Raw genomic sequence first — 13,036 nt, forward strand, 5'->3', positions numbered from 1 at the left:
GTAAGGGAAAATGGGGGAGGAGACTTGCTTCGGGATACTGATAATGGCAGGGAGGCCCATAAGTTGTTTACACGTCATTCTCACGCCGGAACCAGTATTAAATGTATGTTTACCAATGCAAGGAGTCTGACTGGTAAAATGGGAGAGCTGGAGGTACTGGCGTTGGAGCGGAAATATGATGGGATTGGCATTGCTGAAACTTGGTTGAATGAGTCTCATGACTGGGCAGTTAATATTGGGGGTTATACATTGTTTCGGAGGGACAGGGGCAATAGAAAAGGAGGAGGAGTGTGTCTGTTCATTAAGCAGGAATTAAAAGCAAATATTAAGGAGGAAGTGATGGGGGTAACAGAGGGAGCTGAATCCTTATGGGTTGAGCTTCTCACAGATAGTAAAGAATCTACCAAGCTAATTGTAGGGGTATGCTATAGCCCCCCTAATGTAAGCGAAGAGGAGGAGGCCCAGCTCCTGTTGCAAATAGAAAAGGCTGCTAGTTTGGGGCAAGTGATAATAATGGGGGATTTTAATTACCCTGATATTGACTGGGGCAATAGTACTGCCAGGACAGTAACTGGGAACAAGTTTATAAACTTGCTGCATGACAACTTTATGTCACAGGTTGTTGAGGAGCCAACCAGGAACCATGCTATACTAGATCTAGTGATCTCTAATGACCCAGAACGTATAGCAAATGTGCAAGTGGTTGAACCCCTGGGTAATAGTGACCATAATGTTATTTCATTTGATGTTTGGTGCAGGAAACAAATTTACACGGGGGCAACAAAGACAATGAATTTTAGGAAGGCAAATTTTAGCTCCTTAAGGGCAGCGCTTCAGGGCATAGATTGGGGCATTATGTTTTCTGATAAAAACACAGAGCAGAAATGGTTGTCATTTAAAATGATATTAAATCATTACTGTTCTCAATTTATTCCATTAATAAGAAAAAGTAGAAGTGTAAGAATCACCCTATGTGGCTTAACTCTGAGGTAAAGAAGTTAATAGGGAGAAAAAGGAAAGCTTTTAAGAAATATAAGTCAGAGGGGACAGTAGCTGCGTTTAATGAATATAAACACTATAACAAGTGTTGTAAAACAGCAATCCGGAAGGCAAAGATAGAAAATGAGGAGCGCATCGCGGCCGAGGCCAAGACTAACCCCAAAAAGTTTTTTAAGTATATTAATAGTAAAAAGATGCAGGTTGAGGGTGTGGCCCCATTGAGTTATAATAACAATATGGTTACAGCGGATACAGAAAAGGCAGATGTGCTTAACCAGTTCTTTTCTTCTGTGTATACAGTAGGGGGAGCCAGAGGGCCAAGTCTCACCCAATAGCTGCACTGTTGCCTCAGCTCCAACTACACAGTGGCTGGCACAGGATATGGTGCTTAAAGGGTTACACACGATAAATGTAAACAAGGCACCTGGGCCAGATGGAATACACCCTCGGGTACTGAGAGAGCTAGGGGCAGAATTGCAGGGGCCCTTGTTTCTGATATTCTCAGACTCTCTTTCATCAGGTATGGTACCTAGGGATTGGGGGAAGGCGAATGTCATTCCCATATTTAAAAAGGGAGTAAGATCTCAGCCTGGCAATTATAGGCCTGTAAGTTTGACATCTGTGGTGGGCAAGTTATTTGAAAGCTTGTTAAGGGATCACATTCAAAATTATGTAGTGGAGAATGGCATTATGGGTAGGAATCAGCATGGCTTTATGAAGGACAGGTCATGTCAGACCAATTTAATTGCTTTTTATGATGAGGTAAGTAAGAAGCTGGACAGTGGGGGGCAGTAGATATCATCTATTTGGATTTTGCCAAAGCATTTGATACCGTTCCCCACAAACGACTGCTTTCTAAGCTAAGGTCTATTGGTCTTAGTGAAGCCGTTTGCACATGGATAGAAAACTGGCTACAGGATCGGGTACAGAGGGGGGTTGTTAATGGTACATTCTCTACTTGGAATAAGGTCCTCAGTGGGGTCCCTCAGGGTTCTGTACTGGGTCCACTTTTGTTTAATTTGTTCATAAATGACTTAGGGGAGGGTATTATGAGTAATGTATCAGTGTTTGCAGATGACACAAAACTCTGCAGCCCAGTCAATTCTATCCAGGATGTGACATCCCTGCAGCAGGATCTTGACCAACTGGCAATCTGGGCAGCTAAGTGGCAGATGAGATTTAATGTGGATAAATGTAAGGTCATGCACCTGGGATGTAAAAATATGCAAGCCCCGTATACCCTTAATGGGACTGCACTAGGCAAATCCATAATGGAGAAGGACCTTGGAGTCCTTGTAGATAATAAACTTGGCTGTAGCAAGCAATGCCAGGCAGCAGCTGCAAGGGCAAACAAGGTTTTGAGCTGTATTAAAAGGGGTATAGATTCACGGGAGGAGGGGGTTATTCTTCCCCTTTACAGAGCGCTGGTAAGGCCCCATCTAGAATATGCTGTTCAGTTTTGGTCTCCAGTGCTCAAACGGGACATTACTGAGTTAGAGAGGGTCCAGAGAAGGGCAACTAAGCTGGTAAAGGGTATGGGAAGTCTCAGTTATGGGGAAAGACTGGCCAAGTTGGGTCTGTTTACACTGGAGAAGAGGCGCTTAAGAGGTGACATGATAACTATGTATAAATATATAAAGGGATCATATAATAACCTTTCTAATGTTTTATTTACCAGTAGGTCCTTCCAACGGACACGAGGGCACCCACTCCGTTTAGAAGAAGGGAGGTTCCATTTAAACATTCGGAAAGGATTTTTTACAGTGAGAGCTGTGAGGTTGTGGGGTCCCCCCTCCCCGAATCAGTCCTGCTGGCTGATACATTATATAACTTTATATAGGGGCTGGATGGATTCTTAGCAAGTGAGGGAATACAGGGGTATGGGAGATAGCTCTTAGTACTAGTTGATCCAGGGACTGGTCCGATTGCCATCTTGGAGTCAGGAAGGAATTTTTTCCCCTCTGGGGCAAATTAGAGAGGCTTCAGATGGGGTTTTTTTGCCTTCCTCTGGATCAACTAGTAGTTAGGCAGGTTATATATAGGCATTATGGTTGAACTTGATGGACGTATGTCTTTTTTCAACCCAACTTACTATGTTACTATGTTACTATGTTACTATGTAGAACGAGGGGCCCCTTATAAGAAATTGCTTTGTTTTTGGGTATTGTAACAATTTATTCTAGCTGAAAAATTCATAATTTCATTATCGTTTGGATAATACATTACTGCTTAGGGATTTATTCTCTCCTTTTATCTGTTGAAATTGCAGCCATTCATGTAGAGACACCCCAACTGGTAATATAATAATCTCCTTTTCTTCTATCATTGGATACAAGGAAGTGAAATTCATTTTTAATATACTATGGCATCCTATAGAGGGACAATGGGGCATTGTAATAGGAAGGTTTGTTCTGCTTTTTCAGTTTTTAAATGACAAAATCCCCAGTTTGGACACTGTAAATATTATATTAGATATAAGAAGTCACTGAGGGGTTCTGTGCCCCCCATATAAAGGCACAAGGCTGCAGGCTGAGTTATACAGGGAACTCTGAGTATCACTCATGTATTATAAGGGATAATGTACCCCCTACTGTAAATGATAAGGATATTAGCAGTCACTGAGGGGTTCTGTGCCCCCCATATAAAGGCACAAGGCTGCAGGCTGAGTTATACAGGGAACTCTGAGTATCACTCATGTATTATAAGGGATAATGTACCCCCTTCTGTAAATGATAAGGATATTAGCAGTCACTGAGGGGTTCTGTGCCCCCCATATAAAGGCACAAGGCTGCAGGCTGAGTTATACAGGGAACTCTGAGTATCACTCATGTATTATAAGGGATAATGTACCCCCTACTGTAAATGATAAGGATATTAGCAGTCACTGAGGGGTTCTGTGCCCCCCATATAAAGGCACAAGGCTGCAGGCTGAGTTATACAGGGAACTCTGAGTATCACTCATGTATTATAAGGGATAATGTACCCCCTACTGTAAATGATAAGGATATTAGCAGTCACTGAGGGGTTCTGTGCCCCCCATATAAAGGCACAAGGCTGCAGGCTGAGTTATACAGGGAACTCTGAGTATCACTCATGTATTATAAGGGATAATGTACCCCCTACTGTAAATGATAAGGATATTAGCAGTCACTGAGGGGTTCTGTGCCCCCCATATAAAGGCACAAGGCTGCAGGCTGAGTTATACAGGGAACTCTGAGTATCACTCATGTATTATAAGGGATAATGTACCCCCTACTGTAAATGATAAGGATATTAGCAGTCACTGAGGGGTTCTGTGCCCCCCATATAAAGGCACAAGGCTGCAGGCTGAGTTATACAGGGAACTCTGAGTATCACTCATGTATTATAAGTAATACTGTACCCCCTACTGTAAATGATAAGGATATTAGCAGTCACTGAGGGGTTCTGTGCCCCCCATATAAAGGCACAAGGCTGCAGGCTGAGTTATACAGGGAACTCTGAGTATCACTCATGTATTATAAGGGATAATGTACCCCCTACTGTAAATGATAAGGATATTAGCAGTCACTGAGGGGTTCTGTGCCCCCCATATAAAGGCACAAGGCTGCAGGCTGAGTTATACAGGGAACTCTGAGTATCACTCATGTATTATAAGGGATAATGTACCCCCTACTGTAAATGATAAGGATATTAGCAGTCACTGAGGGGTTCTGTGCCCCCCATATAAAGGCACAAGGCTTCAGGCTGAGTTATACAGGGAACTCTGAGTATCACTCATGTATTATAAGGGATAATGTACCCCCTACTGTAAATGATAAGGATATTAGCAGTCACTGAGGGGTTCTGTGCCCCCCATATAAAGGCACAAGGCTGCAGGCTGAGTTATACAGGGAACTCTGAGTATCACTCATGTATTATAAGGGATAATGTACCCCCTACTGTAAATGATAAGGATATTAGCCGTCACTGAGGGGCTCTGTGCCCCCCATATAAAGGCACAAGGCTGCCGGCTGAGTTATACAGGGAACTCTGAGTATCACTCATGTATTATAAGGGATAATGTACCCCCTACTGTAAATGATAAGGATATTAGCAGTCACTGAGGGGTTCTGTGCCCCCCATATAAAGGCACAAGGCTGCAGGCTGAGTTATACAGGGAACTCTGAGTATCACTCATGTATTATAAGGGATAATGTACCCCCTACTGTAAATGATAAGGATATTAGCAGTCACTGAGGGGTTCTGTGCCCCCCATATAAAGGCACAAGGCTGCAGGCTGAGTTATACAGGGAACTCTGAGTATCACTCATGTATTATAAGGGATAATGTACCCCCTACTGTAAATGATAAGGATATTAGCAGTCACTGAGGGGTTCTGTGCCCCCCATATAAAGGCACAAGGCTGCAGGCTGAGTTATACAGGGAACTCTGAGTATCACTCATGTATTATAAGGGATAATGTACCCCCTACTGTAAATGATAAGGATATTAGCAGTCACTGAGGGGTTCTGTGCCCCCCATATAAAGGCACAAGGCTGCAGGCTGAGTTATACAGGGAACTCTGAGTATCACTCATGTATTATAAGGGATAATGTACCCCCTACTGTAAATGATAAGGATATTAGCAGTCACTGAGGGGTTCTGTGCCCCCCATATAAAGGCACAAGGCTGCAGGCTGAGTTATACAGGGAACTCTGAGTATCACTCATGTATTATAAGGGATAATGTACATTGCACTAATAAAGGGACCTGTGGACTGTGCCCCTTTTGGACAAAATAGACCTTACATTATGTTCTGCTTGTTACAGGCCCTCACAGAATACCCTTCCCATTGTCATCTCTTTACTTGCCATTGTCCTGGTGATACTAGTGATGGCCTCTGCCTTCGTTCTATGGAAAAAGAAATACAAGCTTCGAGGTGAGACAAGAGGTTATTTATCACTAAATGAATATTTCCCCAATTCTAAGCCATTGGTGCCACAGAGGGAGATAATCTGAGGGGCAAGTGTCGCCCAGTCAGTACATTCTACTGTTTAATGTTCTGCAGTTAGAAGTCTCACTTTGCATTTGTTTATATAGAGTCAATGTGTATATTGTATGTATGTACTGTATGTGTATGTATATATATATATATATATATATATATATCTATGTGTGTAAAGAACTTTTTCATTGTAAAATCTTTCTTGGTTGGGGTCTTGCCTGGAGCAGCAAAGAGAGAATGGGATCATGTGACCTCTTTATAATTTTTGCCATTTTTGCTGTTTTATATCAGAAGATCCTGAGTCAGTATGGCAGCCCCGTTACACTATCCAGATCAATAGAAAAGTTTTGGTTGGGGTGAATAGGAGGGTTGGATCCATTTAATAATAAATATATTGATTCAGAGGGTTTGACATCCTCTCCTCAAAGCTAAGGGAAATAATAGATAATAATAGAATCTATTATATTGTTCCAGAAAGGAAAGAAAAGAATGTTAATGCGATGGAAAACGCTAAGGGGCAGGTAAGAGATATTATTGCCACATTGGCATTTCTAACTGCAGCTCATGGTGCAAAGTAATGTGTTTTTACCCATAATGCAACATTTCCCCCCAAAGTTCTAGTTTAAAAGAAAACTAAACCCTAAAGATGAATATGGCTAGAAATGTCATATTTTATATACAAAGTACTAAACTGACTGCATTCACTTAAAGTTTCAGCATCTCTATAATAGTAATGATATAGCTCTTCACAGTTGTCAGTGGCACTGCACACGCTCAGTGGGCTCTAGGCAGCTGCTGAGAAGCTGAGCTTACGGGTCATCACAAACTATCAAGCAGAAAATAAAGCTGATCTGCCATATACACTCATGCTACAGGGCTGATTATTAATTTCTGATGCAAATTGCACTGGTTTCTATTCTATATATACAGTAAATTGTGCCATTTATATTCTATATATACAGTATAGTGTGCCATTTATATTCTATATATACAGTATAGTGTGCCATTTATAGTCTATATATACAGTATAGTGTGCCATTTATATTCTATATATACAGTATAGTGTGCCATTTATAGTCTATATATACAGTATAGTGTGCCATTTATAGTCTATATATACAGTATAGTGTGCCATTTATATTCTATATACACAGTATATTGTGACATTTATATTCTATATATACAGTATATTGTGCCATTTATATTCTATATATACTGTCTAGTGTGCCATTTATAGTCTATATATACAGTATAGTGTGCCATTTATATTCTATATATACAGTATAGTGTGCCATTTATATTCTATATATACAGTATAGTGTGCCATTTATAGTCTATATATACTGTATAGTGTGCCATTTATATTCTATAAACACAGTATATTGTGACATTTATAGTCTATATATACAGTATAGTGTGCCATTTATAGTCTATATATACAGTATATTGTGCCATTTATATTCTATATATACAGTATATTGTGCCATTTATAGTCTATATATACAGTATATTGTGATATTTATATTCTATATATACAGTATAGTGTGCCATTTATAGTCTATATATACAGTATATTGTGCCATTTATATTCTATATATACAGGATAGTGTGCCATTTATAGTCTATATATACAGTATATTGTGCCATTTATATTCTATATATACAGTATAGTGTGCCATTTATAGTCTATATATACAGTATATTGTGCCATTTATATTCTATATATACTGTATAGTGTGCCATTTATAGTCTATATATACAGTATATTGTGCCATTTATATTCTATATATACAGTATAGTGTGCCATTTATAGTCTATATATACAGTATATTGTGCCATTTATAGTCTATATATACTGTTTAGTGTGCCATTTATAGTCTATATATACAGTATATTGTGCCATTTATATTCTATATATACAGTATAGTGTGCCATTTATAGTCTATATATACAGTATATTGTGCCATTTATATCTATATATACAGTATATTGTGCCATTTATAGTCTATATATACTGTATAGTGTGCCATTTATATTCTATATATACTGTTTAGTGTGCCATTTATAGTCTATATATATACTGTATAGTGTGCCATTTATAGTCTATATATACTGTTTAGTGTGCCATTTATAGTCTATATATACAGTTTATTGTGCCATTTATATTCTATATATACAGTATAGTGTGCCATTTATAGTCTATACATACAGTATATTGTGCCATTTATATTCTATATATACAGTATATTGTGCCATTTATAGTCTATATATACTGTATAGTGTGCCATTTATAGTCTATATATATACTGTATAGTGTGCCATTTATAGTCTATATATACTGTTTAGTGTGCCATTTATAGTCTATATATACAGTATATTGTGCCATTTATATTCTATATATACAGTATAGTGTGCCATTTATAGTCTATATATACAGTATATTGTGCCATTTATATTCTATATATACAGTATATTGTGCCATTTATAGTCTATATATACAGTATATTGTGACATTTATATTCTATATATACAGTATATTGTGCCATTTTTAGTCTATATATATACTGTATAGTGTGCCATTTATAGTCTATATATACAGTATATTGTGCCATTTATATTCTATATATACAGTATAGTGTGCCATTTATAGTCTATATATACAGTATATTGTGCCATTTATAGTCTATATATACTGTATTGTGGGCCCGTTATAGTGTATATATACTGTATAGTGGGCCCGTTATAGTGTATATATACAGTATAGTGTGCCATTTATATTCTATATATACAGTATAGTGTGCATTTATATTCTATATATACAGTATAGTGTGCCATTTATAGTCTATATATACAGTATAGTGTGCCATTTATATTCTATATATACAGTATAGTGTGCCATTTATATTCTATATATACAGTATAGTGTGCCATTTATATTCTATATATACTGTATAGTGTGCCATTTATAGTCTATATATACAGTATAGTGTGCCTTTTATAGTCTATATATACAGTATAGTGTGCCATTTATAGTCTATATATACAGTATAGTGTGCCATTTATATTCTATATATACAGTATAGTGTGCATTTATATTCTATATATACAGTATAGTGTGCCATTTATAGTCTATATATACAGTATAGTGTGCCTTTTATAGTCTATATATACAGTATAGTGTGCCATTTATAGTCTATATATACAGTATATTGTGCCATTTATATTCTATATATACAGTATAGTGTGCCATTTATATTCTATATATACTGTATAGTGTGCCATTTATAGTCTATATATACAGTATATTGTGCCATTTATAGTCTATATATACAGTATAGTGTGCATTTATATTCTATATATACAGTATAGTGTGCCATTTATAGTCTATATATACAGTATAGTGTGCCTTTTATAGTCTATATATATTGTATAGTGTGCCATTTATAGTCTATATATACAGTATATTGTGCCATTTATAGTCTATATATACAGTATAGTGTGCCTTTTATAGTCTATATATACAGTATAGTGTGCCATTTATAGTCTATATATACAGTATATTGTGCCATTTATATTCTATATATACAGTATAGTGTGCCATTTATATTCTATATATACTGTATAGTGTGCCATTTATAGTCTATATATACAGTATATTGTGCCATTTATAGTCTATATATACAGTATAGTGTGCATTTATATTCTACATATACAGTATAGTGTGCCATTTATAGTCTATATATACAGTATAGTGTGCCTTTTATAGTCTATATATATTGTATAGTGTGCCATTTATAGTCTATATATACAGTATATTGTGCCATTTATAGTCTATATATACAGTATATTGTGCCATTTATATTCTATATATACAGTATATTGTGCCATTTATAGTCTATATATACAGTATAGTGTGCCATTTATATTCTATATATACAGTATATTGTGCCATTTATAGTCTATATATACAGTATATTGTGCCATTTATAGTCTATATATACAGTATATTGTGAGTCGGCCCCTAAGCTCAGTAAGTGACAGCAGCACAGAGTATGGGCAGGGAATGAGAAGAAAAGAAGATTGGGGGCCAATTGGGCATCTTTGGGGGCACAGATCTTCCCTGCTAAAGGGCTGTTGGTGCCTTGGGCTGGTACAGAAACCCAAAACACCATAACATGATGCATTAATATGACTGTTAGATCTGTGTGTAGATTCACTCACACGTTACAAGGGATTCGGTTCCATTACGGTATTAGCGCAGACAGTTGCCACTATTGACTCTCTTCTCAATGGGAATCCTGAACATACGGCCACATCCATGTTATATATAACCCCAATGTAAATACCCAGCCCTTGCATGCAGGATAACTGCTCTGATTTCTGATATCTCGTTTTTTCTACTCTTCTTCTCTCCATAAAATTAACCTTTTTACATCTTTTTCCTTTGGATCAGACGAACCCTCCGAACAAGATCGTTACAGTTTATACCACAGCGACTGCCCCACAGGAACCGTGTCCCGCCCACCATTATGAGGAAATCCCTAATTTGTCGCTGGTAGGTTCCACCCACTATATAATTATCGTGGCTTAGTCATTACTTGGCATGTCAGTCCCTCACTAAATCCCAAATTTGTGCCAAAGAGCAACTTAAGTTCAGCAAGAAATAATGGTAAAACCCTGCACAGGGTATAAAGTGTGTTGCCCCAACATGTATGAACTATAATTCCCTGACCCACAGGGGCACAGGCGGGTAGAACATTTACCTATGAAATGTATGAAAAGGCACCCCTAACTACCTGTATGGTACCTGGATAATATGATGTAGACAGTGATATTCTGAGACAATTTGCAATTGGTCTTGATTTTTTACTGTTTGTAGTTTTTCAGTAATTTCATTTTCAAGTTCAGCAGCTCTGCAGTTTGGAGATTCAGCAGTTATTTGGTTGCTAGAGTCCAAGTTACCTTAGCAACCAGGGAGTGGTTTGGATGACTGGTATATGAATAGGGGAGGGGCTGAATAGAAAAAAAAAATACAAATAGTAACAATAAAACTGGAGCTTCACAGAGCAATAGGGTTTGGCTGCCGGGGTCAGTGACCCCCATTTAAAAACTGCAAAGAGTTGGAAGCAGAAGGCAAATAATTCAAAAACTAACTAAGAAATACATAATGAAGACTAACTGAAAAGTTGCTTAAGATAGGTCACTGTATAACTTAGTTACGGATCCATGGCACTGGGGTGATTCTGTCCCCAGAGCGGCTCCTGTGATGCTGCCCCCCAGTGTTCAACTTTCCTGCCCCAGAGGGGGTCTGGGGGGGCTGCATTGCTAGACTAGAGAGCAAAGTTGCACTAGGAGAGCTCAATTTCCAGTTTAATAAATGGAAGTTCAGCTCTTAAAATTATTAGGAGCAGCTTTTTCCTGCCCCTGGGAACTTAGGGGGCACTGACGCCTCAGGGTGGGTTTCTTACTTTGTCACAACAGCAGTTTGTCTCACAATATATATCATGTAACAAAGTGACTAATTATATTTATGTTGTGCAATAGAAATAAATGTGCGGCACCCCTTGTTGCCCAAAGCTTGTGCCCCTCTCTCACCAAATGTGCCTGCAGGTCCCTGTCCATAAATATCCCTCAAACATTACCCAGATCCCTACGCAAACAGAGGAACCCGGGAATGAGTCGTGTACTGCAGGTTATTTATTGCAGATGGTCAGTTATTTATGTGCTACATACCCCTGTTACTGTGTATCATTAGGGAAAGGGGACTCCATGTTTAGGTGCAGAAGTGCAATGAGGTTGGGGCTCCGATGCGGCTCTACTGGCAGATACACCTGATGGTTCCAAGAGACGGACCCTATCATTAAACCAGATAGTGAAAGATAATATAGCATAGGAACGTGTTTACTGAGGTTAAAAATAAAAGACTCACATCCTTTAGGCCAAACATTTTGTTCTTCCAGCCTAGATTAGAATAAGGCAAAACATTTCCAGAACATCTCCAGAATTCGTATCATCCAGTTCCAAAACCTTTTCTAGAAAGAATCGAATGTATCCGCTACTACATTGCCTGCAGTTTGTATAATCCTCCCGTGGTACCAGCATTTCAGGATACGGCCCAGCAGGTCGCGAGATGTTTTATTACTCAATGTGTAAAGTCTAAAGAATAAAATAACCCAGAATATAATTATTCTTATTGTAACTTTAGGTAACGAGCACTTGTTACGCTACGGTTGGACTCCCGGCCCCAGGCCCCGCCCAGAAAGGAGGAGCTACTGAAAGGGATTCTGGGAATGGACAATACAGTTTGTTGGGATTCTCTGCCCTGTGACAGGAACAAAGATGGCGCTCCCTGGCATTGTCCTCTCTGCAATGTGATGTCTTTTCCACTCCCCCCAACTTGCAACTAAATCATCTTCTTTTCTCCAACATATAATTTAATAACTTCAATAACTTCAGTTTGTGGCATTTGTATGATTGGTACAAAGTCAGAGAACACATATTTTATGCATCTGGCACTCAAAATGCTGGGTATCACTCATGTATTATAAGGATATTGTACCCCCTACTGTAAATGATAAGGATATTAGCAGTCACTGAGGGGTTCTGTGCCCCCCATATAAAGGCACAAGGCTGCAGGCTGAGTTATACAGGGAACCCTGAGTATCACTCATGTATTATAAGGGATAATGTACCCCCTACTGTAAATGATAAGGATATTAGCAGTCACTGAGGGGTTCTGTGCCCATATAAAGGCACAAGGCTGCAGGCTGAGTTATACAGGGAACTCTGAGTATCACTCATGTATTATAAGGGATACTGTACCCCCTACTGTAAATGATAAGGATATTAGCAGTCACTGAGGGGTTCTGTGCCCCCCATATAAAGGCACAAGGCTGCAGGCTGAGTTATACAGGGAACTCTGAGTATCACTCATGTATTATAAGGGATAATGTACCCCCTACTGTAAATGATAAGGATATTAGTAGTCACTGAGGGGTTCTGTGCCCCCCATATAAAGGCACAAGGCTGCAGGCTGAGTTATACAGGGAACTCTGAGTATCACTCATGTAT

The 13,036-nt window shown here is 38.5% G+C and overlaps 1 protein-coding gene across 2 annotated transcripts in view; it reads left to right on the plus strand.

Moving 5' to 3' along the window:
• The window catches only part of LOC101733164, a 29,637-nt gene extending 16,891 nt beyond the window's left edge, over positions 1-12,746 (plus strand). For both annotated transcript variants that reach the window (XM_012966707.3, XM_004910333.4), the window contains 4 exons: positions 5,790-5,899; positions 6,440-6,486; positions 10,419-10,520; positions 12,171-12,746. In XM_012966707.3, the coding sequence (XP_012822161.2) occupies positions 5,790-5,899; positions 6,440-6,486; positions 10,419-10,520; positions 12,171-12,293 (382 nt within the window). In that variant the 3' untranslated portion in view covers positions 12,294-12,746. The remainder of the gene's footprint in view (positions 1-5,789; positions 5,900-6,439; positions 6,487-10,418; positions 10,521-12,170) is intronic.
• The last annotated feature ends 290 nt before the right edge of the window (positions 12,747-13,036 follow it).

Source organism: Xenopus tropicalis, chromosome 1 (genome assembly GCF_000004195.4).
Source record: "Xenopus tropicalis strain Nigerian chromosome 1, UCB_Xtro_10.0, whole genome shotgun sequence".
Lineage (NCBI taxonomy): Eukaryota > Metazoa > Chordata > Amphibia > Anura > Pipidae > Xenopus > Xenopus tropicalis.